At 46.3% G+C, this 25,518-nt stretch overlaps 1 protein-coding gene across 1 annotated transcript in view; it reads right to left on the bottom strand.

Moving 5' to 3' along the window:
* Positions 1-25,087, bottom strand: part of UBE4B (ubiquitination factor E4B) — a 117,812-nt gene extending 92,725 nt beyond the window's left edge. The window contains exon 1 of the mRNA XM_073603541.1: positions 24,124-25,087. Coding sequence (XP_073459642.1) covers positions 24,124-24,147 — 24 coding nt within the window. The 5' untranslated portion in view covers positions 24,148-25,087. The remainder of the gene's footprint in view (positions 1-24,123) is intronic.
* Positions 25,088-25,518: the final 431 nt, after the last annotated feature.

The following is a 25,518-nucleotide window of genomic DNA, read 5'->3' as shown; positions in this document are numbered from 1 at the left end:
ATAACACACATCACAGTTTGTAGACACTAACTTTTGCGCAAACCAATCAATACACGCTTTTCGGAGAAAAAAAAAAAAATATGTAGCAGAATACGTATTGGCCTAAATTTATGAAGAAACTTATTTTAAATTTTTTTTTTACTGGATATGTTTTATAGCAGAAATTAAAACTTTTTTTTTTTTGCAAAATACCGGGGTTTTTTTTTGTTTATAGCGCAAAAAAAAAAAAAAAACGTAAAGGTGACCGAATACCACCAAAAGAAAGCTCTACTTGTGGGAGAAAAAAAAAACGACAAATTCATTAATTATGGACAGCCTTGCATGACCGTGCAATTGTCAGGTAAAGAAACGCAGTGCAGTGTAGGAAAAAATTAAAAATAAATAAAATACATAAATAAAAAATAAAAATAAATAGATAACGCTAACCCCTAATCCTAACCTAATAAAAAAGTAAATAAAATAAATGAATTAACCCCTAACCATAGACTTTAACCCCTAGCAAAAAAAAAAAAGGTTGAAAAAATAAATAAATAAAAAAGGTGGCTAAAAAGCTGAAAAACAGAGCAACAAAAAAGGATGAAACTGATATTTTTCGCTATTGGTTAACAAAAAAAATAAATAAAACAAAGCTCAAAAACACTTTAAAAGGAGAAGTCCAGCCTGAGCTTTTTAGGCTGGGCTTCTCCTCTGGGTCACAGGAGTTTAATTCGTTTTGCACTCCTGTGACCCATTTTCAGCGGAGAGCGGTCTGAAGTCCGCTCCCCGCTGACATCACTACCATGAGTTGAGGCACCGCGCCATCCCAACTTCCCAAGTCTGGATCCGCCAACTGCCTTGATTGATGGCCGTCTTAGCGAGCTGCTGAGATGGCCTCTCCCCGCCCCTCCACAGCTCATCGCTCCAATGAGTGTGAAGGATCAGACCAGGAGAGATGCCGAATGACAGTCAGCATCGCTCTGCTCGGGGAGGAGTGAGAATCGAGCCATCGGCGATATTGGGGGTGGCTAGGTTCTCAGTGCAGAGATGCCAGGGGACAGCTGCAGCATCGTTCTGATGCTCCATCCACAAGGCAAGTATGATTAGCAAAAAAAAAAAAAAGCCACCATATTTCTCTTCTAAAAACACTGTACAAAAACACTCAAACACCTGAAATAACTCCAAAAATGCAACGCTCATGTGTGAATGCAGCATAAGAGAAATACTTTGATTTACTGACATGAACTGCCGGCTGCTGGGTCCAACACTTCTACACCACCAGTGCAATACTTGAAGTTAACCTTTATGCTAAGGACCTATGTTATGTCGCAAAAAGGGAAATAAAATATTAAATAGTTTCTATAAAGAAGCTTCTTAGTGCATGCTAATGAATTCCTCTGAAATGCTGGGATACACACCATTTATTACCCCCCCTTTGTTGGCACAAAACGTAAGAACCCTGAATCTGATAGAGGAACGCTGGAAATGGCTTGGCTTTGGGCTTCACAACGATGCAGCTGACTCACGAGACTGAGGTCTAATGAATATTAAAGCGGATCTGTTATTAAAACGCAACAGCTGAATCAGGTCACGTGTTAAAGTTACCTGAACACGTTATTATTGGAAGTTACAAGTCTACTACTTGACATCTGTAAAATAAGATTTCAAAAGTTTGTATAAAAGGACACTTTCAGAAAAAAAAAAAATGCAAGGCAGCTCGATAAAGCCACACCGGCCCGCAAGATCCTGTAGGAATGCATTCCAGCCCATTGTAGGGGCACATTTTCATGTAGCGCTCGCTTTAACCCTGGTTCACATTGATGCAAATCTGATGCGTTCCAGAATGCATAGATTCACCCTGCTTCCTCTGAGCCCAGGTCTTCCTGGACCCACTACCCAAGACAATAATTGGACAGTGAAAGAAGAAGCAGCATGAACGGATTGGCTCCTCTCACTCACACTACATCCCCGCTGTACTGGGACTGCAAGAAGCTGATACCAGGTCACAATCAGGTACTTTACTGCTTTCATTTTATGATGAATTAATCATTACCAAACTGCATTACTTTGTGTCCATTATATCTGCCTGGAGTTCAGCGTTCAATAACACTAGATCATTGGTCTCCAAACTGTGGCCCTTTCATTTCCTTTATTTAGCTCTCGGGCCACTATTCCTCACACTGATACCAACAAGGAGGCAGGCACCATTCCTTCCACTTCCTCACACTGATACCAACAAGGAGGCAGGCACCGTTCCTTCCACTGACACCAACAATGGGGAACCATTTCTTTCAGTGACACCAACAATGGAGCAGGTTTCCTTCCATTGACATCAATGATGGAACACTATTCCTCGCACTGACATCAGCAATGACGCACTATTACTCCTACTGATAAACAATAAGACACTATTTCTCCCATGGAACACCAATGATGGGGCACCATGCCTCTTACCGACACCAATGATGGGCCACTATTCCTCCTACTAATACCAATGATAGGCCACTATTCCTCCTACTAATGGCATCCCAGTCTTAGTCCGTAGGGTTCAATATTGAGATGGCCCCCCGTTTGCAGCTATAACAGCTTCAACTCTTCTGGGAAGCCTGTCCACAAGGTTTAGGAGTGTGTCTAGTTTAGTGTGCACTGGTGCACAGTCATGTTGGAACAGGAAGGGGGTCATCCCTAAACTGTTCCCACAAAGTTGGGAGCATGAAATTGACCAAAATGTCTTGGTATGCTGACAAAAAGTATAGTTGCTGACTTTAATAACCAGACACTCACCTGTCCCACGGTCCAGCAATGCGGCCACCCGATACCTCGCGCCTCTCCCCCGCTTCTTTGGCATTGTAAGTGTGGGCGCCCGGCTGTGACAGCTTGCGGCGGCTTCACAGCCGGTGCACACTGCACAAGTCGCGCTGCGCTCCGTCGGTGGCCAGGCAATCTTCTGGGACCTGTGACGTGTCCCAGAACATTGCAGGGAGGGAGGAGTTGCCTAGGGGGAGAGGAGGAGTGCCCAGAAGACAGAAGGAGGAAGTGGGACAGAAGTCCCTCTCAAAACCAGGTACCCACTCCGACCCCCCCCCCACCCCCCCTTAAAAAAAAAAAAAAAAAAAGACATGCCAACTGTGGCATGTCAGGGGGGGAGAAGTACTTAAAGCGCAAGTTCCACTTTTGGGTGAAACTCCGCTTTAAAGACTTGGAGGATCTGCAAAGGATGTGCAAACCTGATGGCCAACTACAAGAAACGTCTGACCTCTGACTGCCAACAAGGGTTTTTCCACCAAGTAGTAAGTCATGTTTTGCAAAGGGGTCAAATACTTATTTCATTCGATAAAATGCAAAAACAATTTATAACTTTTCTGGATATTTTTGTTATTCTCTCACTGTTAAAATTAACTCACCATTAAAATTATAGACTGATCATTTCTTTGTCCGTTGGTAAAACGTACAAAATCAGCAGAGGATCTAATACTCCCCCTCCCCCCCCCCCTCACTGTAGCTGCAAAGGGTGGGCCAACTCAATATTGAACCCTACGGACTAAGACGCCATTAAAGTTCATGTGAATGCAAAAGTTAGGCGTCCCAATGCTTTTGGTATTATTAGTATATAATATAGATGCTCTCCAAGCACGTCACTGAAACCACGTGCTGCATAAAAAGAAAATAGGGCTGTGAAAATTGAATGGAATTGGCACGATAAGCACTTTGTGGTTTATTTTTAATCACAAAGCACTCGCAAAATGTCTGCTATTTCCAGGTGACAGATTCGGTTTGGTAGGAAACTAGGTCATGTTTTTAACCAGTCATCGCTTAATAATGAACATAAGCGCCACATGCGTAGATAATTTTGTTGAAACTAAAATACAGTGTATGTGGCTGGCAGACATTCCTCCAGACACATACTGTACACTCACCCCAGTGATTAACTCCATGGTATTTACAATACATGTGGATGGATGACAAAATAAACAGTTGCAATAAAAAAAAAAGCGGTCTGGTACAGACAATTAATAATCACATTAAGGCGCGGCCGCGGCATTCAACACGATGGCTCTAGGGCAACACAAAATAAATGACGCCAGTGTTATCTGGAATTTGATGGGTTGCTTATGGACAGTTCAATGCAAACTGAAAGTGTAAGCCAGTCTTTGCACAGCAAATGTCATGACGGGGTTTTACATGAACCTATTTAGTCAGTGTTGGTAAGTCCCTAGGAGGAAGTATTCTGTTATATAGAGCATTCCTGAACAGTACAAGGGGGATTTCACACACTTGTAAGCAGGTGACAATTTTAAAACAGACGCACAACGACTGAGAATCTACTGGTGGGATTAAAAGGCACACACAAGAGAAGAATGGAGGATTCCACTGCTCAACTCTTCCTAAAAATCTTCCTGTGTCTCCGGCTTTAATACAGAGCCACTTATAGCTAAAAAGGAAAGTATGCATATACTTTCCTTCCCTTGTTTATCTAGGACTAGGGGTCTCCAAACTGTGGCTCTGCGGCAGAATCCGGCCCTTCGCTTTTATCTGCAACTTGGGGCACTATTCCACCCACTGACAGCAAAGATGGGGCAATTATCTCCCCCCCCCCACACTGTCACCAATGGTGTCCCTGCCAATCTCTCGCCTTTCCTATCAAAAACTGGCTACACTAGGCAGAAAAAGCCATTCAGCGGAACAATCAGTATGCTGTTGTTTCTCCTCCCCTAGCTCTCTAAGCTCCTTATGCAGTGAAGCACAGGGGAAATGTGATCTTATAAAAAATAAAAATAAATACATTTTAAAAAAAACAAAAAAAAAAAAAAAAAAAAAAAAACACCAACATAGCTATCCCCCTTCTTTTTATCTATAAACAAATGTTTTGCCTTTCATTTCCATCTTAAACTGAATGGGTTGTTTTACAAAGCGAGGGTTTACATATACTTTACCCATCACTGCTATGGAAATTTACAGGGGAATTTGAGCTCCTCAGTCACTGGAAGGAACAACACGGAAATCTGAGCAGCTGAATCAATGGGATTCAAGTCTCTCAGCAGCTCAGCTCCCCCTATTACAGGGGAATCTGAGCTGCTGAGCCACTGCTGGAAGGGGGAGCACAAGCATCCGACCTGCTGAGTCAATGTTAGAAGATTACTGCATTGAAGGCATTTTATCTCATTGTCAGAAACCATGAATCAGACAGGCAGAAATACAGTTAAAAAAAAATAAATAAATAAAATATCACATTTGTTTAATATTAATATATAAAAAAAAAAAAAAAAAAAAAGTAACAGAGTAAACGTGGTCAAAACATTGCCAGAGTTCAGTAACCGGAACGGATAGTCAGACAAGCCAAAACGTCAGGGAGTCAGAGGTGAGCGTAGTAGAACAGCAAGCAGGATCTGGAGCCAGAAGGAATGTCAGCCAAGCAATTATTTAAAGTAGCCTCTACTTCTTGCTGATAAGGTCTACCAGAAATCAATATACTAACCCACAATTCACCCGATAGCCAGATATAGTTATTTGGTTATGCTGACATTTACCTACTGAGTCATGTGAAGTGTGATTTTTTTTTTTTTTTATAGAACAAAAAGGTAAGTTGATTTAATTGAGTAATGGAGGGGTAGAGCAGAGAGCCGGTAACTGATAGTCACTGATATACGTTTAGTGAAGACCGAGAACTGAGCGATCAACAGTCAAATGACCACTCAGTTCTTGGGCTTAGACCTGGCGGGGCACAGGGAGGTGAAAAGGAAGGTTTGTTTTTCTTACTACGCCCACACATCTCCTTTACGCAAATATCAAAATGCCTTGATGAGTAGTTGTCAGTCTGGAAGAGTAGTCTTTCCAAGTTAGGCTGCACTGGCATGCAGACCCCGCCCTAGGTAACACCCACAGGTCATGCTGAGCCTCCAGGATTGGAAAAAAAAAAAATGAAACATAACAAACAAACAGGAGCCAGCCAGGGGCAGCCAGACAGGAAGGGAAGGAGCTAAATGATGGTGGACGCCCTCCAGCAAGGAAATTAGATGAATGCAACCTGACTTGTTGTACATTCTTTTTTTTTTTTTTTGCGCAAATTCATTATATAAAGTATTCAACAAAAAAGTGCAAGACAAAATAGCAGTAATGTCTCACAAAAAGTAAAAGTCGTACAATAAAAGGACGTGAGCTGCGTAGGGCATTGGGTTGAAAACACCCCTCAAGACTAAGGAAGAGACAATACTGCCAGATACTGGCCACAGTACCTGCCCAGTCGGACACCCAATTTTTATAGACGAGAAAGAGAACCAGGGAAATGTGAAGGTGCCATGCTGGTGTGAGCGTGTCGGTGGGAAGGTCAGTCAATCCTCAGAACATTTTTCCAGTAGGGCTTTGCTCTCAGAGTAGACGAACATGTTCCAGTAGGATCACTTTTTGTATATTGTTCCCGCCTGTTTTGGTCGACAAGTACTAAATCCTCCAGCACGTTGATGCCCTCAAACTTGGGGGAATCAATGGTGGAGAAGGACCTGGGTGACCTGGTTGATCATAAGCTTAATATTAGCATGCAATGCCAAGCTGCAGTTTCCAAAGCGAGCAAAACCCTTTGTAGAAAAAAGCGGCATGGACTCCATAGAGAGAGATCATTTTGCCCCTGTACAAATTACTAAGACCTCATCTGGAATACGCAGTTCAGTTTTGGGCACCAGTTCTCAAAAAGAATAATCAGGGAACTGGAGAAAGTGCAGAGAAGAGCAACCAAACTGATAAGAGGTATGGAGAAGCTCAGCTATGAGGAAAGATTAGAGGAACTGAATTTATTCCCTCTTGAGAAGAGGAGATTAAGGGGGGATATTATCAACATGTATATAAGTGGTCCATATATTGAACTTGGTGTTAAGCTACCGTATTCACTTTAAAAGTCATCACAGAGGACAACAGGGCACTCTATGTCTAGAGGAAAAAAAATAAATAAATCTCCAATTACAGAAAGGTTTCTTCACAGTAATGCCCCGTACACAAGAGCGGATTTTCCGTCGGAAAAAACTTGGATGGTTTTTCCGACGGAATTCCGCTCAAGCTTGGCTTGCATACACACGGTCACACAAGTTCTCTGAACTTTCGGCCGTCAAGAATGTGGTGACATACAACACTACGACAAGCCGAGAAAATGAAGTTCAATGCTTCCGAGCATGCGTAGGAATTTTGCACTTCGGAATTTGTACAGACGATCGGAATTTCCGATCGGAACTTTTTCCGACCGAAAAATTGAGAACATGCTCTCAATCTTTTGCTGGCCGAAATTCCACCAGCAAAAGTCTGATGGAGCATACACACAATCGCATTTTCCGACCAAAAGCTCTCATCGGACTTTTGCTGGCGGAATTTCCGATCGTGTGCGCGGGGCATAAGAGCTGTGAAAATGAGGAATAGACTCCCTCAGGAGCTGGTTCTGACCAGCTCAGTAGCTTGTTTTAAAAAAGGCCTGGATTCTTTCCTAAATGTACATAATATAACTGGGTACTAAATATTTATAGGTAAAGTTGATCAAGGGAATATCCGATTGTGGATAGGGGGATCAGGAAGGAGTTTTTTCCCCTCTCGAGAGAATTGGATCATGCTTTGCTGGGTTTTTTTTTGCCTTCCTCTGGATCAACTGTGGGTGAAGGATTGTATGATCCCCCCCCTTTTTTTGGTTGAACCAGATGGACATGTATCTTTTCAACCTTACTATGAAACCTTATTGAGCCACAACAAGATGAAAGGAGGTTTGGATCCTTCCATCATATACAGGCTTTGGGGGCATTAGGCAAGTAATGGAGAACCGATTTCTTATAGGGGATATGAGAGCAGTGGAGAAGGAAGAAGGCAGGATCATTCGGGACTGGAAAGCCATTGAAATGCTGTGTGAGTCTTCGCACTTTCAGGCACGACCAAAAAAAATGTGTAATAGCATACCCGGCTCCTCCCAGCATCTCCGGCACCGGTCTCGAGGCCTCAGGGAAGTAACGACATAAAACCCACAGGGTGTGATACCATTGGGTGAGCAACTTCTAGTTAGTCTTCTGGACACGAGTACATATGGAGGACTTCAGGGCAAAAAGTGAATGATGTTTAGATGCTGAAGTCCAAAAAAAATGTGTATTAGCTTCCCCGGCTCCTCCCAGCATCTCTGGCACCGTCTCGAGGCCTCAGGGAAGTAACAACATAAAACCCACGGGGTGTGATACCATTGGGTTTTCTGGACACCAGTACATATGGAGGACTTCAGGGCAAAAAGTGAATGATGTTTAGACGTTGATGAGGTGTGAAGGTCCTATTAAGGTCCAGTTCCCATTTACTAAGGCCAGGCAGTATAAAGTCTTCCCGGGAGGAATTCAGCAGGATCTCAGGATCTTGCGAGAAGCTCACAGTGTGCAGTGAAAATCAGAGTAAACGATTTGTGTCCAGAAGAGGAGCATGTACAACTGTGCAAGACTGAATGGAAGGCAATATCCTTTTCTGCTTTAGCTGTTCTATCGCAATGTATTGTAATCGCATGGTACATTCACCTCACCACCATTTTTTCCCTGAAAATCATGCAGCATCACTCATAACACTTGTTAAGGGTTAATGCACACAACTGATCAGCCTTGCACTGGAAAAAACAGCAGCTTGAGAATAAACAGTTCAACTGACTCCATTATCAATCAGACCCAAACTTGCAGCTGGAATGTGAACTGCTTCAATCTGATTGGCAAATATAAGCAACAAGGACAATCCTTTTTTTCAGCATGAGGCCCTACTAGATCCTGTGTTAAAAATACCAGGCGTGTGTAAAGTAAAACAATAGAATCCTTATCATTGTGTTTTTTTTTTCCTCTGGTGTCGGTCGAGTTGGGCAGACACAGACCGCATTCAACAACTACTCAGCAGATAGATGGGCAAAGACCTTCTTCCAATACAAAGGTGGTGGTTGCTCATAGTAATTGGATATTATACATTATTATTATTATTATACAGGATTTATATAGCTCCAACAGTTTGCGCAGTGCTTTACAAACATGAGGGCAGACAGTACAGTTACAATTCAATACCGGAAGAATCAGAGGGCCCCGTTCAGCTCCAGATTTAATTTCATGATAGCACAGGTTAGAGGGAGAGACCTGAAATAGGACTGGCTACTGAGGGCGATTGTTTAGAGCAGTAACGAGCGTCTGCAGGACTGATAATGCTAAATAAAAGAAATACACAAAACATACATGATACACCCGGTATGTAAATCGAGGTTATTTACTGAGCTGGGGTTGTATGTAAATTGTTCACATGCCTGTTTATTTAAGCAGGCCAGAGATGACTCAATTTTCAGGTGGAAGGAAAGAAAATTGCTTGATTCCATCATCAACACACAGGGAACCTTCCCCGCTGACAGAACCCAATGGATTACTGCTGAAGACGATAGCCACCGGCAATAATCAAATGTACAAATAAAATATCCAACAGGCTGGTTGTGCCCATGTCGATCAATGGATCAATGTAGGTACAATCAGCCTGCCCATACATGGATTGAATCTCGGCCAGTCCCTGCCGAACCAGCCGAATTTGGATCCATGTATGGCCAGGTTTACTGGCTTGCAGCTTGGTACATTCTGGTCTCATTCACACGTATGGCGGTGGAGCAGTATAAATAGGATTCCTCAGATGTGCTGCATCAGGGATCACCCCCTTCCTTTTTGAACAGCATAAATAGGCGGTCAATCCGTAGTTATATCGCCCACCTTGAGCTACAAAAGGTGGCCAGACAGGGTGGTACATGTGCTGCAGCAAAAAACTATACCACGGCCAGTACCACCAAATGCGACACATTCAAGTGAATGGAGCTTCACCGCACACTTGAGACACATGTGGGAGTGCAAATACCGGCATTTACATGCGTATACCCCACCTACAGCGTATTCTGTAATACATTTCTATGTGCAATGTTACACGATGAATGTGGCTCCCAGGTGCTGCAAGTACAGGAGTATTCTACACTGTATGGATGCACATCCTACAATACGCCTGTGTGTTTTTTTGCTAGAAAATTATTTAGAACCCCCAAACATTTTTTTTCTAACACCCTAGAGAATAAAATGGCGGTCGTTGCAATACTTTGTCACACCGTATTTGTGCAGCGGTCTTACAAGTGCACTTTTTTTGGAAAAGACACTTTTTTGAATAAAAAAAAAAAAAAAAATATAAGACAACAGTAAAGTTAGCCCCATTTTTTTTTTTTTATATTGTGAAAGATAATGTTACGCCGAGTAAATTGATACCCAACATTTCATGCTTCAAAATTGCGCCCGCTCGTGGTATGGCGACAAACTTTTACCCTTAAAAATCTCCATAGGCGACGTTTAAAAAAAATTCTACAGGTCGCATGTTTTGAGTTACAGAGGAGGTCTACGGCTAGAATTATTGCTCTCGCTCTACCGATCGCGGCGATATCTCACATGTGTAGTTTGAATACCGTTTTCATATGTGGGTGCTACTCACGTATGCGTTCGCTTCTGAGCACAAACTTGGCGGGACGGGGCACGTTTAAATATGTATTTTTTTTTTCTTATTTATTTTACACTCTAAATACGTTTTTTATTTTTACACTGTTCTTTTAAAAAAAATTGTGTCACTTTTATTCCTATTACAAAGAATGTAAACACCCCTTGTAATAGAAAAAAAAAGCATGACAGGACCTCTTTAATGTGAGATTTGGGGTCAAAAAGTCCTCAGATCTCATATTTACACTAAAATGCAATAATAAAAAAAAAATATATAAAAAAAAAAAAAAAAAAAATTGTCATTTGAAAACATTTTTTTTTTTTTAAAATGGCCCTTTAAGAGATATGGGTGGAAGTTACAATTTGACGTCGCTTCCGCCCTGCAATGGTATGGAGACGGGTGGGGGCCATCTTCCCCTCACTCATCTCCATACCCAGGAAGGAGAAGTATCCGATCCCCTCCGCCACTACCGACAGCTCCGGTAAGCAGCGGGAGGGGGGGCCCCCTCTCCCGCCGCCGGCGGTCCGGAAGTGGTTAGAATACTACACATTACCTAGAGCAGTGGTTCTCAACCTCAGTCCTCAAGTACCCCCAACAGGCCATGTTTGCAGGTTTTCCTTCATCTTGCACGGGTGCTTTAAATCATGGCCTGTTGGGGGTACTTGAGGACCGAGATTGAGAACCACTGCTCTAGGAGGATAGCTAAGACAGTATTAACCTCCCTGGCGGTATGATTATGTCAGATTTTTGTGTCTCAAAGCGGTACAGTTGTTTTGCATAGAAATTTGGCGTTTTATATTATAGGCCTATAATTCTTAGGAATAACACACTTAAATCTGTCCAAACAAGAGTCTAGTAGACATCCCGGGTATGAAAGTTTGAAACACAAAATCATAAATTATAATATAATAAATAACTATAAATAATTATAAAAAAAATAATAAAATGAATTTTCCCACGGTTCACTATCGCTATTCTGCAAGTGATTCTAATTTACTATCGCTGTTTTCTAACTGGTCTAAAACCCCTTTTGACGTAAAGGGACACTTTTTGGTTGCTATGGACAATCTCAAGTTTCCAGGCAGAAAGAACAGTATATATAATATAAAACTGCATGTAGGGCATTGGACAAAGCACTGGGGGCAAAAGGGATGTGAAAAGATTTAATACAGTAATGTGTAAGATTACAGTGTACTGTATGTGTTATGGATTTTCTATTTTTTTAATTTGCCACCGGGCTCCGCCCCCGTGAGTTGCGACGCTCGCAGGGAACGGAGGCTGGCACACAGAGCATCAGACACAGCAGGGGGACAAGCGCGGGATCCTTGTAACCTGCACCAGGATCCTGCAATGCAATCCCGAGTGTGGCTCGGGGTTACCGCTAATGGTACTGAAATTTAACCCCCGAGCCACAATCAGGAAAACCACCAGGGAGGTTAACCTATACATATTAGTGAAGGGCTGTGTGAAGGCCAATCACAGAATCTGAGTGATAGTCTTTAGTCCTGATAATAATGTGTATATACCAGCCATACTCAACCAGGGTTCCTCTAGATCAGGCATCTCAAACTGGCGGCCCTCCAGCTGTTGCAAAACTACAAGTCCCATGAGGCATTGCAAGGGTAACAGTTACAAGCATGACTCCCACAGGCAGAGGCATGATGGGACTTGTAGTTTCGCAATGGCTGGAGGGCCGCCAGTTTGAGACCCCTGCTCTAGAGGTTGCTGGGGGTTCCCTGAGCATGTGGGTGCAATTGGAATTCTCCTGCTTTTTTCTGGGCAGGTGGATGTGATAACAGGTGCGGACCGGGAAGAAAGGAACCGCACACAAATGTGAACCTAGCCTCATACAGGAAGAATATTTACAAGCAAAAAAATACTATACAGTTTGTCTATACGACCTCTGTATGTCTGTGTGTGTTTCTATATAAACACAGTGGTATCCTATACATATAGTGTGAAGGACGATCACAGAATCAGGGTGATAGGTCATCTGTTTATAGTCCTGATAATAATGATGTACTGTATACACTAATGATATTGTGTGTAGGAAGGCCTGTAATATTAAATGTGGAATTCCAGCTTACACCTAGCTAGCCTTAAAACTGTCCCCTCCCCACTCCTAAAACCGTACTAATGAAATTAACCAGATGTTGAGTTCACATCTGACAACATTTTTATAGTCTGCACATTCAGTTTTTGTCTGACGAAAAAGCAAAAATCGGCTGTCAAAAATTCAAGTTAGACTTACCGGTAACTTGTTTTCCATGAGTCTTTCAGGACAGCACATGAGAGAGAGGCTCCACCCACTAGGAAACAGGAAACACAAACTCCACCACATTTTAAAAGGAGGCTCCTCTCCACAGCTCGTCAGTTGTAGTAGAGTACCTCCGGCCCAAGCTGGAACACATAAGCATAATACGGTTAATTCACAGCATATATATATATATATATATATATATATATATATATATATATATATATATATATATATATACATACATACACACACACACTTCCATATACGTATAAATATGTATATATAAACATGAAGGGCGGGTTGCTGCTGTCCTGAAAGACTCATGGAAAACAAGTTACCGGTAAGTCTAACTTGAATTTTCCCTTATCGTCTTTCAGGACAGCACATGAGAGGATAATCGAGACTTACCAACTAGGGAGGGACAACAGCCTGCAGGACCTTTCTGCCAAATGCCTGATCACCAGCCGACAGAAGATCCAATCTGTAGTGACGGACAAACGTAAGATAACTTGACCACGTAGCCGCCTTACAAATTTGGTCTGGGGTGGCACCAGCTTTTTCTGCCCATGTAGTGGCTAGAGCTCTGGTAGAATGTGCTCGTACTCCCTGAGGAGGAGACAACCCCGACTGGACATAAGCTTCTGAAATAGCCATTCTTAACCATCTGGCAATTGATCCCTTTGAAGCTTTCCTTCCTTTTCTGTTGCCGGAAAACAGAACAAATAAAGAGTCCGAAGACCTGAAGTCCCTTGTTTTCTCTAAGTAATGTAATAAGGTTCTTCTTACATCTAACTTATGAAATAATTCTTCCTTACTTCCTGAAGGATCTGAACAAAAAGTTGGCAGGATGATTTCCTGCGACCTATTATGGACTGATGCCACTTTTGGTAAAAACGCAGGATCTGTTCTAAGCACAATCCTGTCTGGGTAAATTGACATAAAGGGCTCCTTAACTGAAAGAGCCTGAAGTTCTCCAATTCTTCTCGCAGTCGTAACTGCAACTAAGAATATCGTCTTTAGAGTTAAATTCTTTAACGAGATTGACTGTAATGGTTCAAAAGGATCTTTTGTGAGTACTTGTAAAACCACTGTCAAGTCCCATTTTGGAAAGTGTCTATTGGGAACTGGTCTGGATCTAGTAAGTGACCTAAAGAAACTCGTGACCAACGGAACTGAGGAAATAGGTTGATCCAGGTATACTCCTAGGGCAGCCACTTGTACTTTAAGAGTGCTGATTGCCAGCCCTTTGTCCACCCCCTTCTGCAGAAATTCCAGAACCGACACAATATCTTCTAAATTTCGGTTTGCCGAGCGACACCAGGAGTTGTAGATTTTCCAAACCTTAGCGTAGATATCTCTAGTCACCTTCTTTCTACTAGCCAGTAAAGTAGATACTAGAGGCTCTGACAAACCCTTGTTTTTCAACAGCTGTTCCTCAGATACCAAGCAGTGAGACTAATGCCGCGTACACACGAGCGGACTTTCTATCCTACTTGGTCCGGCACACTTTCCGACGGACTTTGTCCGCCAGGTGCGCCGGACTTTAAAACGAACGGACTTGCCCACACACGCCGGGATTTTCCGGCGGGCTAAGTCCGCCCGTCTTTCCGACGGACTTTCGCCGGAGTTCCGGCGGACTTTCAGAATGAACGGACTTGCCCACACACGGACAAGTCCGTTCATTTTGAACGCGACTCAGGTGCGACGGGACTAGAGAAGGATGTCAATCTTGCCGCTTTTATCGGCGAGATTGACACCTTGCTAGCCCCGTCGCGGGGCATACCAGGCCCTTAGGTCTGGTATGGATTATAAAGGGGAACCCCGCTACGCCGAAAAAACGGCGTGGGGTCCCCCTAAAATCCATACCAGACCCCGATCCGAGCACGCAGCCTGGCCGGTCAGGAAAGGGGGTGGGGACGAGCGAGCGGCCCCCCCCCTCCTGAACCGTACCAGGCCGCATGCCCTCAACATGGGGGGTGGGTGCTTTGGGGGAGGGGGGCGCCCTGCGCCCCCCCCCCCAAAGCACCTTGTCCCCATGTTGATGAGGACAAGGGCCTCTTCCCGACAACCCTGGCCGTTGGTTGTCGGGGTCTGCGGGCGGGGGCTTATCGGAATCTGGGAGCCCCCTTTAATAAGGGGGCCCCCAGATCCCGGCCCCCCACCCTATGTAAATGAGTATGGGGTACATGGTACCCCTACCCATTTACCTAGGAAAAAAGTGTAAGTAATAAAACACACTACACAGGTTTTTAAAATATTTTATTAAACAGCTCCGGGGGGGGGATCTTCCTCCGGCTTCGGGGGTCTTCTTCCGGCTTCGGGGGTCCCTCCGCTTCATCTTCTCCCGGCGTCCGGTTGGTTCTTCTCCGCTCTCCGGCCTCTTCTCCCGGTGTCGCAGGTCTTCGGCCGGCTCCTCCGCTCTCTTCATGTAGCTCTATTGCGAGCGGAGGTCCGGACTTCTTGGCTTCTTGGCTTCTTGGCTTCTTGGCTTCTCTTCTCTTCTCTTCCCCCAGATGTTGACACGACGCTCTCTCCGGCTGGACTGGTCTCTGAGGGCTGCGTTGTGACTTATATAGGCGGAGACCCCGCCCCCATATGATGTCACAGTCCCTGGGCATGCTGGGACTGTGACGTTTTAGGGGGCGTGGTCGACCACGCCCCCTAAAACGTCACAGTCCCAGCATGCCCAGGGACTGTGACATCATATGGGGGCGGGGTCTCCGCCTATATAAGTCACAACGCAGCCCTCAGAGACCAGTCCAGCCGGAGAGAGCGTCGTGTCAACATCTGGGGGAAGAGAAGAGAAGAGAAGCCAAGAAGCCAAGAAGCCAAGAAGTCCGGACCTCCGCTCGCAATAGAGCTACATGAAGAGAGCGGAGGAGCCGGCCGAAGACCTGCGACACCGGGAGAAGAGGCCGGAGAGCGGAGAAGAACCAACCGGACGCCGGGAGAAGATGAAGCGGAGGGACCCCCGAAGCCGGAAGAAGACCCCCGAAGCCGGAGGAAGATCCCCCCCCCGGAGCTGTTTAATAAAATATTTTAAAAACCTGTGTAGTGTGTTTTATTACTTACACTTTTTTCCTAGGTAAATGGGTAGGGGTACCATGTACCCCATACTCATTTACATAGGGTGGGGGGCCGGGATCTGGGGGCCCCCTTATTAAAGGGGGCTCCCAGATTCCGATAAGCCCCCGCCCGCAGACCCCGACAACCAACGGCCAGGGTTGTCGGGAAGAGGCCCTTGTCCTCATCAACATGGGGACAAGGTGCTTTGGGGGGGGGGGGGCGCAGGGCGCCCCCCTCCCCCAAAGCACCCACCCCCCATGTTGAGGGCATGCGGCCTGGTACGGTTCAGGAGGGGGGGGGCCGCTCGCTCGTCCCCACCCCCTTTCCTGACCGGCCAGGCTGCGTGCTCGGATCGGGGTCTGGTATGGATTTTAGGGGGACCCCACGCCGTTTTTTCGGCGTAGCGGGGTTCCCCTTTATAATCCATACCAGACCTAAGGGCCTGGTATGCCCCGCGCTCGCCGCAATAGGAAGATTTGTTTTTCCTATTGCAGCGAGCGCGAGATGCAATACCATCCCCTCGTGTCGTATTTGGTCCGTCGGACCAGCCTACACACGAGCGGGCTTTCCGTCGGACCAGCACACACACGAGCGGACTTTCCGCCCGAAACTGAGTCCGACGGAAAGATTTCAAACATGTTTAAAATCTAGGTCCGGCGGGCTTTTGGGAAGAAGTCCGCCGGAAAAGTCCGCCGCCGCCCACACACGGGCGGATTGTCCGGCACACTCTGGTCCGCCGGACCAAGTATGCCGGAAAGTCCGACCGTGTGTACGCGGCATTAGTCTTGCTATATCCGGATGATACACTGGACCTTGAAGTAGTAAGTCCTGTCTGAGGGGAAGCTGCCAGAAAGGTTTGACTGACATTAGTAGAATGGAGGAAAACCAGGCCCTTTTTGGCCAGTACGGGGTGATCAAGATTACCGACACCTTCTCCTTCTGTATCTTCCTCAATACTAAAGGAATTAGCTGAAAAGGGGGGGAAGGCATAACCCAGCTGGAAATTCCAAGGATGTGCCAGGGCATCTATCCCTATCGATCCGTTGTCTCGGTGCAGGGAGAAGAACTGAGGGAGCTGAGCATTTTCTCTTGATGCGAATAGAGCCACCTGCGGGCATCCCCACTTCTGGGTTATTAGAGTGAACATTTCTGGATTCAAACTCCACTCTGCCTCCTGAATCCTTTGTCTGCTCAAGAAATCTGCTACTCCATTTAGCGTGCCCTTGAGATGTACAGCTGACAGGGAAAGTAGATGACTCTCTGCCCATTCTAGGATCTTTGAAGATAGCAATAGAAGAGTCCCGTTCCTTGTGCCCCCTTGTTTGTTCAGGTATGCCACCGTGGTGGCGTTGTCTGACAATATCTGCACATGGGACCCCCGAAGGTTTGGAGAGAAGGCAACCAAGGCTAAAGCGACTGCCTTTAACTCCCTCCAATTTGATGACCTTCCTGCTTCCACTGGGGACCAAACTCCCTGAGCTATGTCTTGACCCCAGTGTGCGCCCCATCCCCAACTGCTGGCGTCTGTCGTTATCCTTCTCTCTGTTGGGAAGGACCAGAGTAAACCCCTTGACAGCACTGCCTGATTTCTCCACCAACAAAGGGTCCTTTTTACCCTGGTGGGAAGCCTTACCTTTGAGTCTAAAGCTTCTGGACTGTGATCCCAGATCTTTAAGAGAAAACTCTGAAGGGGTCTGAAATGGAGTCTGGCCCATTGAATGGCCGGCATGGTTGAGGACAAGGTTCCTAGTACTGACATAATCCTTCTGACTGATACCTCCAGGTTCGTCTGAAGGCTGGATACTGCCTGCAATACCTTCACTTTCTTCTCTTCTGGAAGAAAAAACTTTTGATCCACTGAGTCTATCAGATACCCCAGAAATTGGACTCTTTGTGCTGGATTGAAATTTGATTTTTGGATGTTTATAATCCAACCTAAGGCCTCCAGATGACTGCGAGCCTTGATCAGATCCTCCTGTAACCTTTCCCTGGAAGGGGCAAAGAAAAGGAGGTCGTCCAGGTAAGGGATAACCGCAATCCCTTGTAGCCGGAGGGGAGCTAGGGCTTCCGCCATAATTTTGGTAAATATTCGAGGGGCGGAAGATAGACCAAACGGGAGGGCCCTGAATTGAAGGTGCAAAACCTCCCTCCCCATATTTACTGCCAGCCTCAGATATCTCTGGGACTGAACAGCTATAGGTACATGCAGGTACGCATCCCTTAAGTCGATTGATGCCATAAAGCATCCTCTGACTAAGAGATTTCTTACCGAAAAGATGGAGTCCATGCGGAATCGCCTGTATTGGACTGACCTGTTTAGCGGTTTTAAATTGAGGATGAGCCGAAAGCTTCCTGATGGTTTCTTTATCAGAAAAATATGGGAGTAGAACCCTTGGCAAACTTCCTCCGGAGGCACCTGAACCACAACCCCCTGTTTTATCAGATCCCCTAACAGGTTCTTCATGGCTAGGGCTTTTGTTGTGTCTTTTGGCAAATTTGTTACGCAGTACCTCTCTGGAGGAAGGTTCAACAGCTCTATCCTGTAACCCTGGGCTATTGAATCCAAAACAAACGGGTTTTTTGTTATGTTTGCCCAGAGAGGAAGGAATTCTTGAAGCCTTCCTCCCACAGGCACCACCAAGTCATTGTGTCTTATTGGCCTGCGTAGGAGGATTGAAAAGGACATTCCCTTTGCCTTTTCCTCTCTGCGCCGCCCAACTCCTTTTTTCTTGGGGCCTGTTACTCCTTTCCTGATTTTTTTGAGGTCGAAAAAACCGCCTAACTGGCTGCTTTTTCTTTTTAACCGGAAAGGATTTATTTTTATCAGCTGTTCTATCCAAAATAGATTCTAGATCAGGACCAAAAAGCTGATCTCCCAAAAATGGCACTCCGCATAACTTATTTTTGGAAGCTGCGTCCCCAGGCCATGTCTTTAACCACAACGCTCTCCTGGCTGCAATGGTCAGGGCCCCTGACCTAGCTGACATTCTTATAGAATCTGCAGAGGCGTCAGAAATATATGCTACAGCTGCTATAAGGGTTGGGAAGGAATCTAGAATCTCCTGTTTGGGTGAATCAGCTATAATATGTGCTTTTAGCTGATTCAGCCAGAACTCCATGTTTCTGGAGACACAGGTCATAGCCATAGCAGGCTTGAGATTCCCTACAATGGACTGCCAGGCTTTTTTAAGCTGTTGGTCCGCCTTCTTATCCATAGGATCCTTCAAAGTACCCATGTCCTCGAATGCCAGATCTGTTGATCTAGATACTTGGGAAAAAGCTGCATCCAACTTCGGGACTTTATTCCAAAGTGACTCAGGATTATCATTAAATGGAAAACGCCTCTTGTGAGCTCTTGGGAAAAAGGGTTTTCTCTCTGGGTCAGCCCATTCTTTCTTAATGGTCTCCGAGATTACCGAATGTACAGGGAAAGTGCGACCTGATGCTTCACCAAGCCCTTCATACATTCTATCGTGCAGCGATAATTCTCTTTTTTCTTCCTCCATTCCCAATGTTGCATAAATTGCTTTCAACAGACTGTCTACTTGTTCCAAGGACAGTTTGTATCTAGAAGGTGCATCTGCCTCTTCCTCATCCTCCTCCTCCTCTTCTCCAGAGTATGAGGGGGAATACCCCTTTTGGGTAGTTGGGCCAGCCTCAGCCTCTACCGTTGGGGTTAAGTGTGAGTCCTGAGAGGGGTCTGAGGTAGTTGCCTGACTTAATGCTGGTGTTACAAGAGAAGAGCGAAAAGCCTGTATAGTAGCATCTAGCTCTTTCTTAACTGATGCGATTATGTCGCTGCACGCAGAAGAAGCCTCTTCCTTGACTAAGGAGTCAATGCAAATTTGGCATAAAGTCTTCTTCCAACCCTCCAGTAACTTTGCTTTACATGAGGGGCATCTCTTTTTAATGGCTGGTTCAGAGCTCTTAGCCTGCCAGAAAAAAATGACAAAAGAGAAAAAACACCAGCATTCATTAAGCCAAAGCTTCCTCCTAACGGACTCACCACAGGTGCACAGGAGGAACAACAGTTAACCCCATGTGCCCAGACAGGCCCCAGCCACCAAGGGGGAAAAAAACATTTGTGAGAGGGGCACCAAAGTAACCAGGATATTCACTATAGCCTCTTACCTGGGCCTTGCTGGTGCCTGTGCCTGTCCCACATGCAGCTGCCACAGAATCCATAGTGGTGCTGCACCGATCGGTGGCTCTTACGAACGTCGGTTCCGGAGTCAAAAAACGCCGTTGCGCCCGACCGGAACCGGAATATAGGCACCAGGACCGCTCCTCCCTTCTTCCTCTGCGCCACTTCCGATCGGAAATGATGCGCCCGTTCCTAGCGCCTTCCCCTCGTCGGATACCTCACTTCCGACCGGTCGAGTCTGTACTCTTCCAAGATGGCGGCGGCCAGTAACGCCGACACGCGGTTTAAAAAAAGCCCGCGAACGGCTGCCGCCGCCTAAGGAGCGGCTCCAGGAACGGTCCAGCTCATCATGAGCAAAGAAAGAGAAAAAAGGAGCCCACTTACCAGCAACCCTGTGGCGCGGTGTGGGAGGATCGGACTCTCTGGAGGAAAAAGATAGGTATGGTGGGGTAGGCAGCCTGGCCTCTCAGGATAGCACCATAAGAGACCCTGGCCCCTACTAGGTGTTCCCTTGCCGGAGGAAACACAAAAACTGACGAGCTGTGGAGAGGAGCCTCCTTTTAAAATGTGGTGGAGTTTGTGTTTCCTGTTTCCTAGTGGGTGGAGCCTCTCTCTCATGTGCTGTCCTGAAAGACGATAAGGGAAAACACTGTACGAACGATCTGAAAATCGGCAGACAGCTCATCGTGCAAATTTTTTTGCATCCAATTTTCGAATCGCGTGTACAGGCCTTAGAGGGGAAGTAAACCCTGATGGGTTTTACTTCCTCTTTATTTCCCTGCAAAGGTAAAACATAATGGGCTACTATGCATGGCATAGTAGCCCATTATGTGTCACGTACCTGAAACCGAAGCCTGCGATGTCACGGCTGTCCCCACTAGCAGCGAGCATCCATCTTCACCCGTCTTCCTTCCGGGGCCGCGAACTCCAGCACTGTGACTGGCCGGAGTCATTAGAACCACCAGTCACGGAATGACCCCTATTAGAAACGGCACGATCTGCCCTTTCTAGTCATCGGCGCTCGGCTTTTTTGTAAATACCTCCTAAACCGTGGCGGTTTTGGAGATATTTCCAGCACCTACAGGTAAGCCTTAATATAGGCTTACCTGTAGGTAAAAGTGGTTGTACAGGGTATACAACTACTTTAAATATTATTTATGTCTGCTGCCTTCTTCCTCTGCTATCAGCATCACTTCTGACACGTTTACCTGACACCAAGAGAACAATGGTGACGGGGGAGGGATTTCCAGCTGATGGACATCCTCGGCTCTGTTCTTGTATGCTGTGTAAAGGGGGGGGGGGGGGGGGGGGGGGAACCCGTCCCTCCAATCGGGTCTCAGAGCTCACCTCACTGAGCTCTGCAAAGTAACTTCAGCTCCCCACACCCTTTTCTCTGAACTCTGACAAGCTTTATAAATTCAGCACTCTGAACGGATGTAGAGAAAAGAAGACTGCAGATAAACAGGAACAACTTCTACAGAAGGATTTGTTTAATCTCTGTGTATCACCTGAGGATAGTCCCTTCACTGGCTATATATAAAAATTAAGGCTGGGTTCACACCAGTGCGAATCAGATGCGCGTTTCCCCACATCTAATTTGCATGTCAGGAGATTGTGACTGGCTCTCTATGGAGCCGGTGTTCTGTCGATTTGTGCTCTCCGTCAAAAAGTGCCTGCGCATGCGCAGAACGGAAGAGGACTCCAGCTGATTTGCTGATCAGATGGAGTGACTTCACCAATGGGACCTGAAGCGGTGAATGGAGACGCACCGGACCCCCTGCTGTGAGCCGCTCCACTCCTCAGTGTGAAACCAGTCTGAAAAAACACTTTAAACATAGACTGTTAGTTACCTACTGGGGTGAGGACACCATATACAAGGCAAGAGAGCAACAAAACAAACAACGTGAGCACAGGACTGCTTACAGGCTCCGAGTTGCAGAGAGTTGGTCTATAGGTATATCATTGTAGCCGTATATTTATAGCAGATTAGGGTATATTTACACATTCTGTGCGGGTGAATCTTCCTGGTATGTGTGTGATTTAAAGTAGAAGTAAAGTCAAAACCTAACTCTAAACCTACTTCTCAGCCACAATCTAAGCCTAATCTAGCTAGCCCTGTAAAGCAAAAAAAACGCTATACTTACCTGTTCTGCAGCCACTCCAGTCTCCAGCGGCGTCCTCTGTGTGTAGGAGAAAACCGACAACGGCTGGGAAATGCCTGGGATGTGACGTCACCCATAGAGTGACTATGGGGCTTCCGCTGTCGGCTGACCCTCCTGCACACTGAAGCCGCCGCTGACGCTGTGACTGGAGCAGCTGCAGTACAGCGATTTTTGCTTTACGTGACTAGATAGATTAGTGAGAGGTAAACGAGAAATCCTGGACAGCCGTACTCAAAAGTAATCTTCGATCTTTATTTAAGTATAATCATAAAAATACATGTCACAGCATCACAAAGCAGGAAACTGACGCGTTTCACACTGTAGTCAGTGCTTAATCATAGCTAAATATCACATGAATGAATATATATATATATATATATATATATATATACCAATATTCATTGAACATGTGTCCAGGAAGTTGATTAGTGATAATCAATCTACAAACTCAAAAAAGCTGTGACACAGCTTTTTTGAGTTTGTAGATTGATTATCACTAATCAACTTCCTGGACACATGTTCAATTGAGAGAGAGATAGAGATATATATATATATATATATATATATATATATATATATATATATATATGGGATTCATTCATGTGATATATAGGGATATTTAGCTATGATTAAGCACTGACTACAGTGTGAAACGCGTCAGTTTCCCGCTTTGTGATGCTGTGGCATGTATTTTTATAATTAAACTTAAAAATCGAAGATTACTTTTGAGTGCGGCTGTCCAGGATTTCTCGTTTACCTCTCAATTACCAGCATTGCCTGCACCTGTTACTTCCAGCATGGAGAAAATGTTTGTTCCTCACAGACCTCCTTCAGAGCGGTGATATTTTTCTCTCACTAAATAGATTAGTCTTAGAATGAGGCTGAGAGTAGATTGAGAGTTAGTTATTGAGAGTTAGTTTTTGAGTTTACGTCCACTTTCAATTTCAGACATTGGTTCCCCAACAGAGAATATCTGGTGAAAGTCACATTCACAGCATTATAAATAGACCCCCATTATGTGGAGGCAGGGCTGAAAGATCAGGCAATATACATAAGAGAGACTGTGAGCCAGGCCTTCTCGTCCAACATCAGTGCTTCTGGAAGAATGGTCACACAATCCCATAGACACACTCCTAAACCTTGTGGACGGCCTTCCCAGAAGAGTTGAAGCTGTTATAGCTGCAAAGGGCGGGGAGGGGGGGGGGGCAACTCAATATTGAACCCTACAGACTAAGATCCCATACACACTACTATTAGATTTTCTTCAGATTTACCAAAACCATATAATAGGAGGTCAAACCTTAAAATGGAACTTCCGCTGATCCGGTTCATCCCCCCCCCCACCCTCCGGTAGTCACATTTGGCACCTTTCAGGGGGGGAGCAGATACCGGTCTATTCCAGGCATTTGCTCCCACTTCTGGTGACAGAGCGCCGCAGAATCCGCAGCGATCTACGCCACGTCTGGCCCCTCCTCCGCCCCCCCACCGCTGTCTTCCGGGAGGCACACAGATCCCAGAAGGCAGCAGGAACCACTCAGAGAATGCAGCGCGACTCGCACATGGGCAGTAGGGAACCAGGCTGTGAAGCCGTAAGGCTTTACTTCCTGATTCCCTTACTGAAGATGGCGGTGCCTGCACCCGGGATCCGAGGGGACAGATTGGCTTCGGGTGAGGACATCACGATTGCCCTGGACAGGTAAGTGTCCATATTTTAAAAAAGTCAGCAGCTGCAGTATTTTTAGCTGCTGACTTTTAATTTTTTTTTTTTTGCAGGCGGAGGAACTCCTCTCTAAGTGTTTCAATTTGTATGCAATCAGTCAGGCCCTTGCACGACATGGTTTTGGCAAATCTGAAGACAAAAATCTGCAGAAAATCGAATGGTGTGTATGGGGGCTCAAAACTGGGATGCCATTAAAGCTCATGTGGCGTCCCAATGCTTTTGACAATATAGCGTATATACAAATAGTATAATAAAGTAGATATTCGTATTTTCTAGCAGAACTTAGGTAGATCGGTGTGGTCAGTCTCACCTCGTCAGCGCTCAGCTCCTCCATGTTTCTCCTCTTAATGGTGGCAGAGTCTGCGGGGGTCACAGTAAGGGTCGGGGGTGGGGAGCACAGTCCGGGTGCCTGAGGGGCCCTCAGGAGGAGAGCAGCGGGGGTGTAGATTAAGATTTAGGGGGGACCCAGAGAATGAGGCAACAGTCCAGGGGGCCCCCAATGAAAAATCTCTTCTCCTTAAAGGGGCCCCGGTCTAAAGGGATCAGCAAAAGGCCTGATAAAATCTGGGGGGGGGGGCAAAAACCAGGGGCCCTTACAGTCTAGGGGCCTGCTAACAAAACACAAAGGGGGGCCCCTAATAATCCGGTGATGTCTAAGGGCCCAGGGGGAAGAGGCGTAGCGTCTGTTAGGGGCCCAGAGGATGTACAGGAAGGGTCCAGGGGCCCAGACAATGAAGAGACAGGCTAGGGGGGGGGGGGGGGGTGCAGAGTCCAGGGGCCCAGAAAACAAAAAGGGTAGAATGTAGGGGGGCCCTACAAATCAGAATGGGGGGGGTCTAGGGGCGCACAGAACAAAGGGGGAGGTCCAGGGGCCCTTATATCACAGGGGCAGAGTGTAGGGGCCCAAAGAAGGAAGCAGCGGTATATAAAAGAGTAGACAGGGTCCAGGGGCCCAAGAAATGAAGAGGCTGTCTATGGGGCCGGAGAGTGGAGGGACAGAGTCTAGGGGCCCCAGAGAGAAATGCCAGGCAGGGTGTAAGGGGGGGCCCTTTCTGAGGTGTACAGAGTCCAGCGCCCCGGGACTGTGAAGGGAACCCAGTCGGCCTCAGCTCGTCATGGTCAGCGGGCACACCGCGCGCTCTCTCTCTCTCTCCTCCCACACAGGCACCGGAAGAGATGACAGCCTCCGCCGCCGCTTCACACAGGATTATTCATCAAAACAACCGGGCGGCCATCTTGCCAGCGCGCTCACGTCACCTCGGAGCCCCGTCCCCCCGTGCGCGCGACCACAGCCAATCGGCGCGTCCTAGGGGCGGGCCTGCGAAGCAGGCGGGGCGGAGCCTGGGACGGAGCAGAGAGAAGGAGGGGCCGCCTGGCAACAGGGGGAAGAGTCCGGTGTCCATGGCAACCCCCCCCCCCCGAACTCGGGCCTACCTACCTGTCTGCCAGAGCCTGGGGGGTGGGGGAGAGCCATTTCCTGGAAAGAGACTGACACAGCGTTCAGTGACTTCCAGGAGTCAGGGCAGAGGACACACCTTTCACTCTGTACCCATGCTGACTGTATTCACCACACATGATCAATCAGTGCTCCCATTGTATGTGGGTGGGAGTCCATTGCCTGACACCCTCACAAAATAGGTGTCCCTGCAAAAATCAGATTGGCCAGAAAGTAATATACTACAGTGTTGCCAACCCCCCCCCCCCC

This window comes from Aquarana catesbeiana, linkage group LG10 (assembly GCF_042186555.1).
Source record: "Aquarana catesbeiana isolate 2022-GZ linkage group LG10, ASM4218655v1, whole genome shotgun sequence".
In the NCBI taxonomy this organism is placed as follows: domain Eukaryota; kingdom Metazoa; phylum Chordata; class Amphibia; order Anura; family Ranidae; genus Aquarana; species Aquarana catesbeiana.
The sequence above is the reverse complement of the archived record's forward strand: the minus strand, read 5'-3'. Positions and strand labels throughout refer to the sequence as shown.